Source organism: Oryzias latipes, chromosome 19 (genome assembly GCF_002234675.1).
Source record: "Oryzias latipes chromosome 19, ASM223467v1".
NCBI lineage: Eukaryota > Metazoa > Chordata > Actinopteri > Beloniformes > Adrianichthyidae > Oryzias > Oryzias latipes.
This window is the reverse complement of record NC_019877.2, coordinates 7,126,113-7,145,816: the sequence shown is the minus strand read 5'-3', so window position 1 is coordinate 7,145,816 and position 19,704 is coordinate 7,126,113. Positions and strand designations below refer to the sequence as shown.

At 40.6% G+C, this 19,704-nt stretch overlaps 1 protein-coding gene and 2 long non-coding RNA genes across 8 annotated transcripts; 2 read left to right on the top strand and 1 right to left on the bottom strand.

The window, feature by feature from the left end:
- The first annotated feature begins 4,270 nt into the window (after positions 1-4,270).
- On the top strand, positions 4,271-6,382 carry LOC101168091 (uromodulin-like). Its single transcript, XM_020700298.2, has 5 exons — positions 4,271-4,774; positions 4,860-5,406; positions 5,489-5,648; positions 5,720-5,822; positions 5,905-6,382. Exons 2-5 carry the CDS (start codon positions 5,210-5,212, stop codon positions 5,934-5,936), a joined length of 492 nt encoding a protein of 163 aa, XP_020555957.2. The 5' UTR covers positions 4,271-4,774; positions 4,860-5,209; the 3' UTR covers positions 5,937-6,382.
- A 519-nt stretch (positions 6,383-6,901) lies between these two features.
- Positions 6,902-13,923, top strand: LOC110013779. 6 transcript variants are annotated; one of them, XR_002872068.1, is made up of 10 exons: positions 6,903-8,011; positions 9,313-9,391; positions 9,612-10,359; positions 10,452-10,538; positions 11,259-11,291; positions 11,402-11,522; positions 11,663-11,828; positions 11,914-11,946; positions 12,235-12,281; positions 12,658-12,949. It is a non-coding gene; the product is annotated as an uncharacterized LOC110013779 (long non-coding RNA). The 6 variants fall into 6 exon arrangements; XR_002872067.1 differs by having other exon boundaries at positions 12,235-12,337; XR_002872065.1 differs by having other exon boundaries at positions 6,902-8,011; positions 11,914-12,281.
- On the bottom strand, positions 10,575-14,888 carry LOC110013780. The gene is made up of 3 exons (XR_002872073.1): positions 14,618-14,888; positions 14,054-14,545; positions 10,575-10,662 (listed from the first exon to the last, which is right to left on the bottom strand). It is a non-coding gene; the product is annotated as an uncharacterized LOC110013780 (long non-coding RNA).
- Between the last annotated feature and the right edge of the window lie 4,816 nt (positions 14,889-19,704).

The following is a 19,704-nucleotide window of genomic DNA, read 5'->3' as shown; positions in this document are numbered from 1 at the left end:
AGAATAGGATGCCTTTCATCTTTCAATCACTCATGACTTTTTAAATTAAATTTATATTGAATTTATTATGAAAAATTGGAAAGGGATTTCAGCCGTGTTCGCTTAGTTCCCGTAAAGCTGAGAATGTCAGAGCACTAAAAATTCAGGAGCGGCTCATTTGACACCTCAGATCTGAATGACGGCTGGCTTGACGGCAGTGGATTCAAACCGCCCTCTGAGAACATCGCGAATTTTGAAATGGAGACTGCAAACTAAGCCAGCAGATCGGGAGTAGCTAACCACCCCACCCATACAGGATGCTCCCTCATTTATACCAAAATAGATTAAATCTGTAAAGTAGGATTACCACCTGTAGTTGCGGTCACGTGCATTTTGGGTCTGCTAGCAGCAGGGGATTGTGGGATGCGCTCCCCTGATTAAAATAGGGCTCAGCATTATCGTTTCTTTTTGCCGTCTTTTCTATTCATATGGCAGTTTCTGATCAAATATTAATGCCGCCCTTTAAGCTAGGAAAGGTATGTAAAAGCTAAATAATGTCAATAACAGTAGCTTTTTACATTTTCCTTCAATTTCGGTCTCTACAACGCAGGATTTAGCAAAAAGAAATCCACTAAGTGATTAAATGAAGCCCCCCCCCCCAAATTCATCACTCGCATGAACCAGTAGGGTAAATCTATTGTTTTTCTTTGTTTTTATCTTTTTTTATTTAGGTTAAATCTATTCTTAATCTTTGGACTTTTTGTTGAATTAGTATTTATTACACCATGGTCTGGATGAATACTCTGCTGCTGGCTTTATTATTATTCATTATTGACTTATTATTGATGTTTTATCATCATGTATTATTATTGGTGTATTATTATTATGTATTAATATTATTATGTATTATTGGTTTATTATGTATTATTATATATTAATATTGTTGACTTACTATTGATATGTTACTTGTTATTAATATTGAGTTATTGTTGGGCTTTTCTACATAATTTAAATTACATGTCAGATCTAAAACTTCTGTTTAGAAATTATTTTAAAAAATTCTTTGTAAAACATTTTTTGTCCTGCAACTATGCATTTTTCATTAAAGTTGGGGCTTTTAAGTCTGACTGTTTCTCTTAACAACAACAACAAATGATGTACAGTGATCCCTCGCTATAACGCCGTTTACTTTTCACGGTTTCGCTACTTCACGGATTTGCATGGTGCATTGTGTTCTGCATTCTGATTGGCTAAAAAGTCACTCCGCGTCTTCTCTACCTGTGCGTCAATAACGCTGCAGTTTAATATGTACACGTACGTAAATCAGCTCGCCAAATTTACAACACGTACGTGCAAATCATCTTGCAATTTCGAGTTTCTCTAAAAACCCATAGAAAAAGAGCGACAACTGTCAATCACTATGTTCTTCTCCCGATCAAACACACCTACACCGCTGGCTTCAAAAGAAGAAAACACTGCAGAGCGGAGTCAGGATGCAGCGGCTCAGTCTGAAGAGCAGTGAAATACACCTGAATCACTATTTGTCCGACTGTACTTTGTATTTTTTCATAATCATTTTAAATTTTCTCCCGTTTAATCCAGTTACTCTGGTCGCGGTGGGCGGGGCTAATCTCCGCGATTTGAAGTCTTCTGTTCACAGCGATGATTAAAATTATTATTATTCGACAGTACAGTACAGAAGTTATTTGTTAAAAAAAAACGTTGCTAAAGTACTTTTATTTGTGAAACAAATTCTTAAGCCTGTAAAATGGTTTGTTCTTTCTGTTCAATGTATAATAGAGTATTTAAATGTATATTAATTGTAAGAAAAAACAGACGTTTCTACTTCACGGATTTTGCCTATCACGGGTTCTTTTTGGAACGTAACCCCCGCGAAAAACAAGGGTTTACTGTATATATAATATATTATGTTCAGAGGTTCAGGCACTTGCCTCTGGAAACCCATTACAGACACCCCACTGGTGTTGTGGCATCCTCAATGTTTGGATCACATCTCGCCTCCTAAAAAGGGGAAGGGACCTCCCTGGACTGGGGCGGGGTCATGATTACACTTCCTGGTAAACGCGGAGGGTTCCCGAAGGCCAGGACCGACTCCCCTGGCCGTGCAGCAGCAGCGCTGCCGAACTGCAAGATGGGCAGGGGAATCTGTGGGAGGGCGATGAAGACGATGCAGATTTGAGAAGATTCTTGACACCACCTACTACATCAGAGAAGATCTCTGTTTGATTTATATGCAGCGCCCGCTCCCTTAGTAAATCCCAGATTATCACCAGAGACAAACATGTCAGGACGAATTGACATTTTTGTAAAAAAACGTTGCTGTCACTCAGCTGCACTCTGCAGCTCCCCTGGACAACGTGGGTGCAGATAATCACATCTCTATCATCTGAGATGACAAGGCCTGAACCTGTGCAGCACTTCACCTCCCTCCTAGTCACTATACTAGTTGTATATACTACTTTTCACTCGGTTTTATTCTGATCAGACTTTTCCCATCTTTACCTTTAGATTCACGCAGAAACATTTAAAACTAGGGGTGTGTATTGGTAAGAGTCTGGCGATATGATGCGAATACTGATATTGTACTAGAACTCATTCTCTTTTTTTAAAGATGACTTGAAAAAAGCTCTACCTAACAAGGCGGGAATCGAACCTGCAATCTTACGATCATGGGTCGACCGCCCTACCGCTGCCCCACAGCCGCCCACATTGTCTGATTTATATATTTCAGTACAAGAAAAAATGGAATGAATGTGCCTCAACCAATAAGGTTCTAAAAGTATGATTGGGGAAATAAAGTGCTGTTTTGTTTTCACCTTAATGTAACTTCTCCAACTTCTATACTTGTAAACGGTTTTGGAGTCTGTATGGTTCTTAAAAAATAAAGGGGAAAAAATCCTTCTTTTTTTTTTTTTAACTTGTCCTGTCCAACAGCTGGGTAGTCAGATGAGAGCTGAGGGCCTCTTGGGTTGGACATATTTTACTTTAACAAGAGGGGTTATTAATCTTCAGACAAACCAAAGGTATGTCTGAATAAACCCCTTTTGTAAGTTTACTGGTTGTTAATCATTATGGTAAGGTTCAAATGTAAAAAAAAAAAACGGGCGGAGCCTGTCCACACACACACTCAAATGTTATAAACACACCTGCTAGTTGCAAAAATGTCCACCTGTCGACATGTACACAAAACAGATAGTGTTCACACGCATACTTATGCCTTAAAACCAACTAGTGTGAAATATTTCAGTCATTCAGTCATGCAAACTGTTAGTGCAAAGGTGAGCTAACACCTGTGCTCAGGTGAGTGTTTATGTTCTTCTAAAATGGATGGTGGAACGTGAAAAGAAGGAGGGAGAGTGCCCAGCCATCCCCACCCCAAGACCCCCACCGCACCAGCAGCGGCAGCCGGAATCCCCCCAACGCCACACGGGAACCGGCAGGGAACAACCGCCGCCCGGGCGACCAAGCCCGCCACCCAGGCCAGGGCCAGCAGGGCCGCCGCAAGGCCCCCAGAGCCAGAGAGCAGGGAGGCACGGAGGGAAAGAGAGCGCCGCCCCAGCCCAACCAGGAGAGCAGCCCCCCCGCCACGCCGAGAGAACAAAAATCCTTCTTTCCAGAAACAAAGTGTGATGATGAGGTAGCATAAGAGGATGCAGGAGAGTTTCTTTAATGTGGCTAAGATTCTTTGTTTACATGACAGTCTTCACTGCACCGCTGCAGCCACACTCTCTCACACGCAGAAGTAAACTAGTGACGGTCATCGCCACAACGTTGGCGTTTTTTCACTGACTTGCTTGGCACAGAAATCAAACTTAACTTTATTAATTTGATTTTTTATACTTTACCTTTTCAAAAGGCTGGTGTTTTTCTTAAACGCGGGCTGCATTTTATTGCACTTTCTTGTTTAGTTCCCAGAGAGGTGCACGTTATGCACGTTCCATTTTGTTGTTGTTTTTGTTCCTCAAAATAAAAATGACATCAGAAATCGGATTTCTTTATTTCATTTTTGTTAATTTTATCAAAGCAATGAAACATAATTCATTAATATTGTAATCAAGTTAAACTTGTAAAGCAGTCACGTGACGCGTCGTTCTCCGCAGAATGCACTGCAGGGCAAATAAACATTTAATTATTAATGCTCATTATGTATTTGTAGCAACTTAGTCATTTTGATAGTAGGCTAATATAGCTAATTTAGATATTGCATGTGTTGCCTTCATTATAAGGCTTAAATAGGGCTTTTAATATTTTGCGGCTCCAGACATATTTGTTTTTTTGGTCCGATTTGGCTCTTTCAACATTTTGGATTGCCGACCCCTGGTCTAGTCCATCAGGTCGCTTAACCAGAATCTATTGCTGTGAGGTTCTGCAGAACTTGGACCCGTTTTGCAGAGAGCATTTTGGCCGATGCTACGCGCTTCAGCCACTGTGCAGCTGCACTGCTTTACTCGTTTTATCTTCTTTAACTCTGTTGAACTCTCCTCTTCCAGATAGATGGATCTGATGTGTCTCTTCTCACAACTGTAGGAGCCATAGCTCAAGTGTCAACACAGGGAGGCTTTGTAGTCTTTAATCCAGCTGAGGTTATTGTCCAATTTGATGGCCAGAGTACTCTATTGGTCAGAATGAGTCAGCACTATCAGAACAAAGTCAGTGGGATGTGTGGGAACTTCAACGGAGATCCTTCAGATGATAAAGTGAAACCGAGTGGCACACTCGCCCAAAATGACACTGAGTTTGGACACAGCTGGACGTCACCAACCAGTCAGCCAGGGTGAGCTTCTGAGCACAAGCATCATACCATCATACAGTGTTTTATTGGTGCTGGATCAGACTATACATCTGTAATTTTTCTCCAGATGTGGATCCACTGATGAAATAAATGAAGATGGACACTGTCGTTTTTCACAAGAATACTCTGAACTCTGCAGCATCATCACCAACACCAGTGGTCCATTCAGCGCCTGTCACCTGCACTCTGACCCACAGCCGTTTTTCTCTTTGTGCTTTGTAATAATTTGAACTTTAATTCTATTGAGGACCACTCAGTTTTCCTATAAATGTGTAATAAAAATGCATGTCTTGCCTAAAAAAAGAAATATGTTTTTGACCATTGAGTTTCCCTAATCACTCCAAAGATCTTAATTGTCTCTTTTACAGTCTATTGAAGAAGAAGCTTCCAGCTGGCAGTAGTTCTTATAACATAAGGATGACCTCCTATATGGATCCAGACTTTCACTTTCCCTTTACAAGTGAAACAGACATAGAAGTAGATGAGAAGCTTTATGTGGAGGTGCAGACTGAAGGGGTGGATCAACACCAACTTGCCACCATTCTTGACTCATGTTGGGCGACACCAGTCAACACTGGAGACTACTCTGTCTGCTGGGATCTCATTACTAATGAGTAAGATCTCTTCTATGTTCACAAGTTCCTAACATCTAATCTTCATAGCTCTGGACCCTTCTATAACTGTTTCATCTAACAGATGTCCTAATCCAGATGACGGTACAGTTGAGCTGGTACAGAATGGCATCTCCACTGTGGCTCGTTTCTCCTTCAGTATGTTCACGTTTACCAACTTCTCATCCATTTTCATTCACTGTAATGTCCACTTGTGTCTGTTGAGACACAACAACTGCACAGCTGTAAGTAAAACCTGTCAAAGAGAGACGGTATGCATTCTGCTGCTGAGAAACTAAACACTTTCTTCCTGCAGCATTGTTATCCTGGTCACCCCACGCGTTTCAGGAGGGACTTGTCCTATCATGACTCTTCAGCCATCTCAGTTGGACCACTTCATCTGAAGCCACGTAGCTTAGGTAGAACACCTTGATCACCTTACTATCGTAGATAAGGAGGAGCTTGACTAAACTTCTTTGTTGTCCTGTTTCCCTTTTACAGGAAGGATCCAGAGCAGCAGTGCTCCAGGATAGATGACATCTGTCTTCACCCTGATCATTGTTTTGCTGACTGTCAAAATTCTGATCCAATGAGTTTAAAGAGAGCTGATGTGTTTACCAGCTCCCTTTTTAAATGTTCATTTAGGTTTTTCATTTGGGTTTGTTTTGCGTTAGCAATCAGGTGGTAGTAATAGCCTTGCATACGGAGGTAGGCTCTTTGTACTACACACTGGGGTCATAATTAACTTACTGTGAATTTGAAGCTACTCATGAATAAACTCAAGCAATGGGCTGATGGGATACGATGGCTTTAGTGGGGTGTAAACTGTTTTGATGTATTGAAAATTTACAATAACTACTGTGTCTGTCAGTCAAAAAGCCTGTCAGTCAAAGAAGTCATCCTATGGTTATCTTAATTATCAAAAAATTTTACTTTAATAAATATAAATTAGTTGTCTTTATTTGTTGATTTTCAGTTTTTCAATGTTTACTTTTCAGTCTCCTTTTTTATTTTATTTTTTTATTTTCCGATGCCTCCTCAGCTGGATCCTCTCCCTCTGGGTCGGCTGCTGTTCAGCCACTGCAGCTCTGGATGGGGACCTGCATCACTGCTTAGCTGTGGTGGAGCGGTCCCCGCCTGTGATGCTGCATTTGGCTGGTTATGCGGCTGTTCACAGAGGGGGAGGCTCCAATTATTAGGGTTTCTGACATCTTGTTTTTGTGCCCAGCCTATTTCTTATTTGTCATTTCTCATTATCTTTCCCCATTAGTTAGGGGGTGGGAGATGTGAAAGAAGTGGGCGGTTGTGTAGGTACAGGGAGGGGGGCTCTATTTTTATTGTTATTTATTTATTTTAGTGCTTGTTTATTTTAATTTTCATGCTTGTTTTTATATCATTTATTTTGTTTTGTTTTAATGTAAAGCGCTTTGTGTTATACTTTTATATGAAAAGTGCTTTATAAATAAAGTTTGATTGATTGATTGATTGATTGATTGATTGATTGATTGATTGATTGATTGATTGATTGATTGATATACAAGGAATTTGGCTTTGGTGTACTCTCGTGCAAACCAAACAAGGTTTTAGAAGTTGTAAAGGAGTAAAGACAACAAAGGATAAATATTTTTTGATAGATGTGATTTTAACATCTTAAAAATCTGTTCATTAAATGCCAAATAAAAGTAAAAATATGACTGATTTGAATTGTATTAGAGCTCCTGTGCTAAACCTGCAGTTTATAACCTATTTCTACACTTTGATGTCAGCATTTTCCCTCTGTCAGTGTAAGCTTTCCTCACTTTCTTCCTTCAGTGGAGAAGATTACCTTCCATATCTGCTCCCCACAGAGTTACATTAGCAGCCGTTGGCTGTCATTCCGGCTGTGGATGAGTGGGACTGTAGCATCAGACGGGGTCCCGCTGGATGTTGGATCGAAATCCCTCCTGTCAGTTTTTATATTCAGATTAAAAGCAAAGATGGAGATCATGCGATTGGAATACTAGTTCCACTCCAGTTTTCTCTGTTCACACTGACTAAATTCATCCATCCATCCTTCTCTACCTCTCTGTAGTGCCCCTGTCCTGCTCTGAGGGCTTCACAGAGTTGGGGTACTAACGGCACACTGTCTCAGACGGACTCAGGCACCCCCTTGTCTGAAGTGGACCGAGTTTCCACATTACGTCATGCAGTACCTGGGTCAGAGTCTGGGGACCACAGCTACTGCAGAAAACCGGACCGGGAGTCCAACCCATGGTGGTTCTTCCAACAGAGCTCAGGTGCCATCGGCTGGACGTACTGCGACTGCCCTAAAAACAATGGGAAAAGTGGGCTTGTTCATTTACAAATAGTAAGCACGTTTGTTTAATATGAACAAATTATGTTTACCTTCAAAACATATTACAATCTTGAAAATAACACTTAATTTCTAGCAGTGTTAGATTTATAAATTGAAATCATGTTGACTAAACATGAAACAATTCTGGTTTGGCCTTTGCCCCTTAATTTTGGACTGGTAAACCCCGTTAGAAGCATTCCAGGAGGAGAAACGTTGCAGTCAGCCATTTTGGAGAAGCTGCAAGCACCTGCTGGCTGGAGGATCTTTTAAAAGGTAGGTTGAATTCACTGTAAGAACTTAATTTAGGGAAGTGGGAGACGTCATATTTACTATAAATGTTGTTAGTTTTCACGGCGAAGAGCGTTTTAGTCCACTTTTATCGTGGTCATCAAAGTTAAGTCTATGCGCGCCCGGTGTGTTTGAGGCCGCAGGCAGCAGATTCAGCGGTAAACGCAGTTAGTTCCAATGATTCGCGTTGCAGGGAGAATTCATCGTCACTTTGTGGATTTCTTTTTTGCTAGATAAATTCCGCGGTGTGGAGACCGAAATTGAAGGAAAATGTGAAAAGCTTGACATTATTTAGCTTTTCCATACCGTTCCTAGCTTAAAGGGCGGCATTCTTTGATCAGCACACTTCTCTGTCTCAGTCTGCTGTCAATCATTCTCCGTGCCGCGTCTCCTGCACAGAATGCTTCTTAGGTTTGTCAGGTTTACATAAATCTTCGATTTCAAGAATGTCTGTGTTTTCATTCTATATAATGCTGAACTTATTTTTCTGTGGAGATTTTAACTTTGAGAGGTTAGAGAGAAAATATTCATGTCCTGTCTTGGGGAAAAAGTGCTTGTAGTAAAAAAGTTTTACAGTCTTAAAACGGTGCTAATCCTACTTTACAGATTTCACCTATTTTGAGATAAATGAGGGAACACCCTATATGGGGGGGGGGGGGGTGATTAGCTTCTCCCGATCTGCTAGCTTAGTTTGCAGTCTCCATTTCAAATTCGCGGGATTCTCAGTGGGCGGTTTGAATCATGGGGGGGGGGGGGGAGAAATGTAGTTGGTCTCATTTCTTTAGAATAGTTTTTTCCAGCTATTGTTTTCAAAACAATGCAATCCGTTTAGTTAGTACAATGATGAAACACAGCTGTGGACTTGTTATTGTTTTTAATTTCAAATTGAACAGAAACTCAGAAATCTCTGTCCTGCCTACAGAGCTTATCAAACACTAACTGCTCCTCCCTGATGGTGGGGTCCATGCTCTGGTCTTCAATGAGTCTGGTGGGCCCCCCCACCGTGCATTTGCCAAATATTACGCCAGTTCCCAAATTTTTCTCTTGTTCTCCCCATTTGGGGAAGGAAAAATGTTCAAACCCCCTCCCCCACTGCGAAAAACTGTGACAAAATAAGCTAAATATGTTAAACGTTAATACCATATTAAAATCTTAAACATTCCTGATGCTAGAGACTAGAAAAATTAAATAAAGGGTCATTCACTTTGTAAGAACAATAACATTAAACCTATATGCAAAAAGAAACAAAGTTGTGTTTATGGCTGCTGTGTGTCTGCTTTCTTCAGATCTGCATCGTCTTCATCGTCCTCCCACAGATGAAGCTGCCCATCCTGCACTTTGGCAGCTCTGCAGCTGTTGGGCCAGGTGAGTCGGTCCTGGCCTTTGGGAACCCTCCCGCCTTGAAAGGGACCGTTACCCAGGGAATAGTGAGCACAACAAGGTTCATGATGATGCTCATCTGAGCAGAAGCTGGATTCTGACATTCAGAGTATAATAAGATAATATGAAGTGTAAAAAACAAGTGTAATAATAGCTATACATTATAAACAATAGGAAAATGGACGTCTTTCCATTGCTCTCATAGATTGCCCAACACCCCAACCCACCAGTCAGCAGAGCTGCATGCATGCATAGATGTAATCCCAGATATCGTGGATGCCACAACACCAGCAGTGGTGTCCATATTATGTTTCTGGAGGTAAGTGCCTGAACCTCTGTTCACTGAGCTGAAGGCTGGCTGTAGTGATGGGATGTTGAAGCCTCAGCTGCGTTTACCTGGACAAAAGTAATCGCAATGAAGATCAGAATAAAAATGCGTCATGTAAACATTGATTTTAAATGATTGATCTCTATGCTAAGTCTCTGATGATGTGTTAACAGAAGTATACTAGTACTTTCAGAGACACAGATGAGCTCCTTATGGAGCCTTTATAATTTGAAATCAACTTTGAGTGTAACATCATGTTAATTCCTCTTCAAAAACAGCCCCAAGTCGGTATTTTGATCCATTCAAGCATTTCTGAGTATTCCTCTAAAACCTGTTCTCTGAGCGGATTGACACACATATGCAAAAATGGAGCTGCGGAAATAACTAACTTTTTATTTTCAAAATCGTTCTTTAGTGTAACAAAGGAAATATATTCTCATATATATGCATGTAGGCTTAAGAATTGCATGCTATATGCCCCTTAAATATGTTGTCACCTCTGTCTCTCTTTAGATCTCTATTCTTCAGGAGGGAGGCTTGGCTGACACGGACTGGGTTCATAGTCACGGATGATGGTGATATAATCACCAATGCCCACATTGTCTGGGAGAGCTGCAGAGTGCAGGTGAGCACAGCAACGTAGTTTTACTAGAACTTCAAGTCGTCATATTTTGAAGAACAGGAAATAGGTCTGATTGTGTCCTCACCGTTTTCCAGGTGGAGCTGAGAAGTGGAGATAGATTTGATGCCACCATCAAACCTATGGATGAGGCCGATATCGCCCTAATCCACATTAATTCATCGGTGAGAATGTGCTTCCTCTTTGTCCTCTTCCTCTCCTTCCTCTTCCTCTCCCTTTTCCCCTTTCCTTCTTTTTAACCCACCACTTTATTTAGAGTCAGTTCACAGCTTTGGTTGTCTGAAGGCACTACCCAAAACACGAGAAAAATCAAATCAACTTTGCTCATTGCAGTTGTCATATTCAAAGTATTTAGTCAGCCCCCAAAAGTTCTCCCACTTCAAAGATGAGAGAGGCATGAGAACAAAATAAGGATCATAAAGAACATTATAGAACAAAAAAGACATCAGAGTAAGAATGGTTAGTTATTCAGACCAATAGAACAACTGAATAACAGCTGTTTATTTCCTTTTAAAAATCTATGGGGTTTTGGCTTGCTGTGACCAACAGGTACTTCCTGTTTGGAATGCAAAGGGAGGGGTCACTAAGTCCAATTCTCTCATACAGTCATGGGCTGAGTAGTGATCAGAAGAAAGTGGGTAAGAGCCAACGTCATTCAGCACAGCGCCTTGCAGCTGCTGCTGCACGGCCAGGGGAGTCGGTCCTGGCCGTTGGGAACCCTACGCGTTTAAAGGGAACTGTAACACATGGCATCGTTAATATTAAGACCGATGTGATACAGCACAGCGCCATCACTACTGCGAGCTCCCACTGTGGTTTGGTCAGCGTGTCTGTGAGGATCGTTCAGAACTTACTGACTGCAGCTTCTCCCTGTTTTCTTTTAGGGAGGATTCTCGGGGGAGCCGCTGATAAATCTGGTGAGTGATGTTCATCTGAGCAGAAGCTGGATTCTGACATTCAGAGTATAATAAGATAATATTAACTATAATAAATAAGTCTAATAATAGCTATCCATTTTGATCAACAGGGAAATGGATTTGTTTCCACTGCTCTCATAGATTGTCAACCCCCACCCCAGTCAGCCCTTGATCTGCTGGAACAGGGATGTTACAGACATTGTGGATGTCATAATGCCAGCAGTGGTGTTTGTACGTGTGTTCCAGAGGTTACTAGAATGTCAATTCGTCCTAACATGTTTGTCTCTGGTGATGTTCTGGGCTTTACTGAGGGAGTGGCAGCTGTGTCTAGGATCTGCTCAGATCTGCATTGTCTTCATCGTCTTCCACAGATTCCCCTGCCCATCCTGCAACTCTGCAGCTCCACAGCTGTGCGGCCAGACCATCATCGCTGTTTGCAATCCTCCAGCATTCAAATACAGTGTTACACTGGGCATTGTAAGCCACAGAAGGCCGCATGGGGACTACAATGCCATCGTCCACAGCGCCTTCACTACTGTGAGCTCCCACTGTGGTTTGGTCAGCGTGTCTGTGAGGATCGTTCAGAACTTACTGACTGCAGCTTCTCCCTGTTTTCTTTTAGGAAGAATTCTCGGGGGGGCCGCTGATAAATCTGGTGAGTGATGTTCATCTGAGCAGAAGCTGGATTCTGACATTCAGAGTATGACACTGATTGGTCATTAAGAATCGTAAAGGAAACAGGAAACCCTGTCGGTGCAGACGTGTCACTTCCTGTATGTATGTGCAGTGAAGGTCAATCCAAACTGTCACAGATGAGCTCTTTATGGAGCCTTTATCATTTGAAATCAACTTTTTGAGTGTAACATCCTCCTGAGAACCGAGGAAAAAAAGGGTCTTACAATTTCTGTTTTTGTGGATTTATCTCAATGAGTTCTATCAACAGAGGAGACACGCCGCTTGGGAAGCCTGGCCGAGCGCAAAGACATCTTGGTGAGGCCGTCGGCGTCCACATGACAATGATTTCTATAGCCTTTGGTGGCATCTAGGTAGCTTTTATATATAATTACTTACATAATATATTTTATATACACATACAATTTGTTTTTGTTGTTAAATAAGAGAAACAGTCAGACTTAAAAGCTTAAACTTTAATGAAAAATGCATAGTTGCAGGACTTCTTAGAAAAAAATGTTATGCAAAGAATATTTAAAAATAATTTATAAACATTTAGAAGTCTTAGATCTCTTTGACATGTAATTTAAATTATGTAGAAAAGCCCAAGAATAACTCAATAATAAGTCAATACTAATATTAATAACAAATAAATCAATAGTGAGTCAACTCAGTGACTGAACTTTTCTTGCAGGTTTCCAATGGACTCAGACTTTAGGACAAAGTGGATCTTAGCTATCAACAGAGCTAACTCAGATGGATCACTGTGGTACCAACTAGCAACACAGTCTGACTATGTTCAAAACATTTTATGGAAACAGATTTTGATAAGAGGCCAGACTGCTTGAAACCCGACACCATCCCATCTGTGTTACACAAATTAATCACTCACATGAACCAGTAAATCTATTGTTTTTCTTAATTTTATTTTTTTTAAGGGTAAATTTGTTATTGACTTTTAGACTTGTTGACTTTATTTTTAATTATTGATTTATACTTATCATTTATTATTATTGTTGAAATACTATTTATTATTATTGGTCATTTATTCGTTATTATAATTATTGAATTATGTATATATTGTTGTTATTTATTATTATTGACTTCCTATTGACTTATTGTTGGGCTTTTCTAAATAATTTAAATTACATGTCAAAGAGGTTTAAAACTTCTACATGTTTAAAATTTATTTTAAAAAATTCTTTGTATAACATTTTTTTTGTGAAAAGTCCTGCAACTATGCATTTTTCATTAAAGTTTAAGCTTTTAAGGCTGCCTGTTTCTCTTATTAAACAACAACAAATGATGTATATATATATATATAAATATAAATGATATACATTTATATTAAATATATGTATATATAAATGTATAAATATATATATATAAACAAAAATATATATAAATTATACAAAAGCTACTTAGATGCCACCAAAGTCTATAGAAATCATCGTCATGTGGGCGCCGTCGACCTCACCAAGATGGGGTCGCGCTCGGCCACCATCGGCCAGGCTTCCAAAGCGGCCGTGTCTACTGTAGTGATATAACTCATTGTCTCCTCCCATGAGCAATCATGTGATGTCTCCTCTAGCTCTAGAACTCATTGATTTCTCTCTTCATACTTTGGTAGAAACTCCTCTGATCTGGACTCTGGAGAATTCTCCCCCAGCAGCTGCACCTCCACCCTGACCTGCTGCTCTTCTTCTTCCCGTCCCTCTGCTCCGTATGGTGGAGCCATTCATTTTAAATCGGTTCATTTTAAATCGGTTCATTTTAATTCTGTTTAAATCTTTCCCTGATCACATTTTTTCATCTTCTATCTGATTTTATTAATGGTTTTAACGTATTTATTGTTAAGATGTTGTGATTTCATTGTTTTATTGCCATTTGTAGTCTCCTTGCGTGTTCTGCAAGGCGCTTTTAGACAAATGTTTTATTATTAAAAACAATTTTTTTGACATTTTTCTGCAAGAAACTCATTTCAATAGTTTTGAACTTTATCTTGGTGATTTTTTTAATTAATAATCAGTTTAAAGAAAATGAAAATAAAAATGAATTTGTTGTTTTCCACTAAATATTCATATTCTTACCTGGTCCTGCCCATCCAGTGTAACCATGACAACACAATAAGCAGGTAGGTTCCCTTCTGCCCCATCAGTACCGGGAAGACAGGCTGCGTTGGTGTTGGGGTCAAAGGTCAGACCCTTGGTGCTGGGCAGCTTCAGCAATATCAGGTCGTGATCGCCGCTCTGCCCCTTGAACTTCCTGTCAAGCACCAGCTGCTCGGGTGTCAGCGTTTGCTCCGACACCCCGACTCACCACATGGATGGTGGGATCGCTGCCAAACCTGCAGGACGAGGTTAGGGTTAAAAATAAATAAATAAGGAGCTGAGTCTGAGTGAGCAGCTTTTTCCCATAACTGATACAGAAGGAAGTGTGGGATTTACCCGCCGAGGCAGAACGCAGATGTCAGCGCCCAGCAGGGGCTGATCAGCATGCCGCTGCAGAGGGGCCCCTCGCCCTCCCTCTGAGACTGAAGCCCCGCTGACACCTGTCAAGACCACGTAGTCCAGGGGGAAGAGCTATTTAGACATTCTTGTTTGGCTTTGAAAGTTAAAGACTTTAAATATTAGAAAATATGCATAATTGATTACCAAACTGCCAGTTTTTCCGTATTTGATTGCAAATCGTGCTTTCCTCTTCATGGCTCCTCCTCTGGCCCTCCACCATCTTCCTTAACCCACAGCTCAGCTCCTCAGGCTTGGTCTTCACTGCCACCTTGTGGGGTTTAGCGTCACACTTCACCCCTGCGTCTGCAGCCCTGGATGTTCTGCCCCAGAGAGGGGCCCTCCCTCTGCAGCGAATCCCAACGTCTTCACTGTGGGAGCAGTCGGTCCGTCCCGGGATCCCGTGACGACATCCAGAGGGGGGGTCTCTGATCCTTCACAGTGGATGTCGTCCAGGAGAATCAGCCTGTTTCCTTTGCCAGATAACTCATCTGTGACGACCTCTGCATGACCCCTGGAAGTGCAGAACAACTTCAAGTCTGCTTAGATATTTGTACGCGGGAAAAACGTTAAAATAATAAAGTAATCTTATCAAGGAAGTTTTTCAGGACCAAAATAATAATCGTTTAAAAAGATTTGGATTGCACTGGGATGGTTTGGACATGTTGAAAGAATGGAAAGGGAGCGATTGGTGAAAAAGGTAAACAAATCTGATGTGAGTGGAGTGAGAATGAGAGGAAGACCGCGAATGGGATGGACAGAGGGTGTAAAAAGAGCGCTAAATGCTAGAGGGATGACTGTGGTGCAGGGGAGAGAGGCTGCTCAGGACAGGGATGGATGGAGAGAGTTTGTGTATGAATGAATGGATGGGTGTGGCAGAGGTCTGGTCTAATGAAGCGGCAAGGGGAAACCAGCCTTGGCTGAGGCCCTGCTGTGGAGGTGCCCACACTGGAGTGTGCAGCTGACAGTGTGGTGTGGCTTAGACCAGTCACACACACACACACACACACACTGGAGGAGGAGGGTGTGGGGAAGAGAAGGAGGGAGTTAAGAATGTGTGCCCTGTCTAGGCTACCCCACTTTGGTGGGACAATGCCTGGGTATATAAATAGATTAAAAAAGTTGGTCTTATTGACTAGAATTTTCTTCTTAAAATAAAATTTTTGGTAAGACTTGGTAATGTCTTTATTAAGGCACATATTTTATTTTTAAGCATAATTTTTAACATTAACTTTTTAATAAAATCTTTCCAAATCTTGTCTTGCAAATAAATCTTTTTTAAATAAAATTGTAAGCATTAATTAACATATTTAAAGTAATAAATATATGTTTCTATGTGCACTAAAGCTAAACTTGTTTTAAATACACCACGCGTTGTAAAATTAGCTACTTATTTTTGGAAAAAAGTCTTTAATAATTTTAAATAAAATGTTATTATCTTAACAATAGGCACCATGAAAGAAGCTGTTTTATTGTAAAATCTCCAATTTAAGTGTTTAATTAAGACTCCTCTAAAATGTCATATCTGACAAACTTTGCTTTTTCTCCGCTACTTTTTTACAAAAAGCTCAAATGAAATTGAAAATGTATGTCAGGGTTTTTCAGAGCAGGTTTTTATTAAAAAACTTTGACATAAAGAGAGATTTCCAATTTCTACACATTGAACAACTTTTCTATGTAACAGTTTGTTATTTTAGTGATTTAAAACTAAATAAAATACAGAAGGAAAAAGTCCTTCCTGCTTTATGATGATCTACACAGATAAAACATGAAGGTGGAACTAATGTGTTACAGTATATATATTTTTAAAAGGAATAGAATTGATCTGATCAGAAATGTTAATGAAGGAGGAAGAGATCACCCAGAGACTAATTGTGTAATTTCCTGTCCTTGTTGTCAGATTAAAGAAGGATTTGTGAGCGCTGGTCAAGACGACAACATCCCTACAAATGGGATGAAAGGCAAAATTCTATATTTTTTTTGAGTAGAAATCATTTGTGAAATAATATTTTGTCCTTAACATTTATTTTATGGCTTTGTGGTGGCGCAGTGGTTAGCGCTCTTGCCTCACAGCAAGAAGGCCCCCAGTTCAAGTCACCCCTGGGGGTCCTGGACCAAAAAACATCAATGGGGAACCTTTCTGTGTTGAGTTTGCATGTTCTCCCCGTGCATGCGGGGGCTTTCTCTGGGGACTCTGGCTTCCTCCCCCGTTTCATGCTTCATAGGTTCATTGGTCAACCTAAATTGTCCCTGGGTGTGAATGTGAGAGTGCATGGGTGTGTGATTGTGGACAATCTACCCTGTGACAGACTGGCGACCTGTCCAGGGTGTCCCCTACCTTCACCCACAAGTGGCCAGGATAGGCTCCAGCAGCCCCGTGACCCCGAAAGGGAAAAACGAAATAGAAGATGAATGAATTTCTTTTTAATAACAAAATAGTGTTTTAATTAGAATTAAAGATGATAAAGCAGGGCATTATAACACACAGATACAGGATAATGTGACCTTCAGTAAAAAACTTGTGTTCAAATTTTGATTCCTGTTGTGCAGTAAAGCAAGAACTGTCTTCCCAACGAGATGAAGGGTCATGTGATGTTTGAATCTCAGACTCAGAACCGACTCATTTAGGCATCTTTCATTGAAATAGGTTGATAATTGTACCTATTTTTATAGTACACACAAACCGTTTCATATTTGATTTGCTTGTATTGTTGTTTCATGCAATACTGAGGTAAATAAAGGATGAAATATTTGTTGAATGAGTATCTTTTTCTCTTGACCTGGGACCGTTTTTCATTTCTCTGAACACAGGAAGAAGCGGTGGAGGTTTGTCAGGTTTTGTGTCTTGTAGCGGTACAGCAAAGGCCTGGTCGTGGGCTCATGTCGGTCAAGGTTCAGTACCGATCCTGCTGGATGCTGTGAAGAGTACCGGCAATGAGATCCTTCTGGATCAGTGTTCCCATGGCGACTGGGAGCAGCACAACGGTGACCACATGGAGGACGCCGCGGTCTCCTGCAGCCCTTACACAGGTACGCACAGACAAACCTCTAAATATATCTCTTGGGCATCAATAATCATCCCATGTTGCTGCATGTTTTTGTTTGTAGATATGCAATAGTAAAAATAACAGCTTTGTGTCTATAAACTATGATCATAAACATAAAATCAAAAGTAGATGTAAAAAAAATATGAAAAGTGATCTTTATATCACCACATTTTTAAATACTAAACTTATAAATAAACTCTATAAAATACCTGAAAACGTTGAAACTTAGTGTTCTTAAATATAATTAAAAAAATGTAATGCCAACATATACAGTACACAAATACTTCTTTTTCAATGATTTTTCCTGATCCTAACTTTTCTGGAGCCTCGAATGCTGATTTCAAACCATACGCAACAAAAAGTCAAACATTATTCAAGTAAAAATGAAAAAAGCCACAAAATAATCTGACAACTTGGTAAGAAAAAATGTCTTTCCAAGAATTAAATTTTAAGAAGAAAATTCTAGCCAATAAAAAAACTTCCTTGATAAGATTACTTTACTTTCTTATGACCAAGTTTTTCCTGTGTACAAATATCTAAGCAGACTTGAAGTTGTTCTGCACTTCCAGGGGTCATGCAGAGGTCGTCACAGATGAGTTCTTTGGCAAAGGCGCCGGGCTGATTTTCCTGGACGACGTCCACTGTGAAGGATCAGAGACCCCCCCCTCTGGATGTCATCACGGGATCCCGGACGGACCGACTGCTCCCACAGTGAAGACGATGGTGTTCGCTGCAGAGGGAGATCCAGTCAGTAGAACAAAGAGGTGTTAAGCTTCTGCAGGTGTGTACTTCAGGATTAAAACTCAAATACGAACTAATCTAATCCTAAACACTGAAAAAACTTGAAAAGTGAGGTTGTTTGTTTAATATGAACCAATTATGTTTACCTTCCAAACATATTACAATCTTATAGATCACACTTGATTTCTAGCAGTATTACATCTATTTATTACGACAATGTTTTAGGGCCACCAAAAAAAAAGTCAAATTATGAGATTCTAGATTACATTTACGAGAAAAAAACTCGTAAATTTACGAGAAAAAAAACAAACTTTTACAAGATTAAAGTGAAAGTGAGCATACAGAGCAGCAAGTGAACGCCACGCAGCAGAGCAGACGACTAAACTCAATTAAACAGGGGCCTGTTTCAGAAAGGAGGTTCAACCAACTCTGAGGTTGAACTTGAACTCTGAGTTGGTCAATCGGGAGATTAACAACTCTGAGTTTTCTGTTTCAGAGAAGCTGATCCGAGTTAGATCAATCAACTCTGAGTGGACTGATTCGGAGGTGAGCGTGCGCACCGCCACTATAGGAAGCCATTATCAATGGAGCGCAGATATCACGAGTCACCATGGCAACCGTGAAAAAGAAAGAGGTCTGCGTATTTGTCGCCAGCTGACATACGCATATGCATAACTTTCTAAATAGAGTAAGGTGTGAAATAAAAAATGGCGATATTTAGGTGTTTTTGAAGTGTTATTCCTGGTGTAAATGCATGAAATGCTGCATAGTGTACAGAACCAATCTGGGGGAAAATGCCTTTAACGTCGGTAATGTTTAGAGGACTTTTTTGTTAACCTCCCCCTCTTGCAAACGTTGGTCAGTTTAATATTAATACATGCAATTGTGTTTTTAAAAGTGAACTTTTGTCTACTGTTGAACCTTTCGCTGCGCGAAGACTTCTCCTTTCTTTTCTCTCGTCTTTCCGACCGTGGTCAGAAGCGCAGGGGAGATTTCCTTCAGGGCCGAAGGGAATTCTCCTTCCGGGTTCACTTCCCGTCGAAACCCTCAACCTCCAGAGCGGATTAAGAACGACTCCAAAACAGTTATTCTGGGAATGACACCTTCTCTTTATTTAACTAAGTGCTCCGTCCTCCGAACACACAATATATACCACGCACACACCTCTGCTCCGTGCTCACCCCCCCCCCCCCATCTGCACCTGCACTCGCCCCTCCCCTTCTCTCTCGTGGCTCGCACCCCGCTCAGCACACACACACTGCAACACTACCCTTGTATTGATCGAGTGGTATAAGTTTATATGGGGTTAAGAAAGTAAGCAGTACTAGCAAATTGTGTTTCCAAAAAGTAATTGTTACATCAATCTAATTCAATGTCCCTGATTTCATTTTCATGTAGATGCAATCCTGCAGGAATTAAAAGAACATGGCAGCAGCTAAAAATGAA

Coding starts and splice junctions, on each gene's coding strand:
- LOC101168091 (XM_020700298.2), top strand. CDS start 5,210: ATGACCTCCTATATGGATCCAGACTTTCACTTTCCCTTTACAAGTGAA. Junction 5,407..5,488: donor TGGGATCTCATTACTAATGA/GTAAGATCTCTT, acceptor TTCATCTAACAG/ATGTCCTAATCCAGATGACG. Junction 5,823..5,904: donor TCTGAAGCCACGTAGCTTAG/GTAGAACACCTT, acceptor TCCCTTTTACAG/GAAGGATCCAGAGCAGCAGT.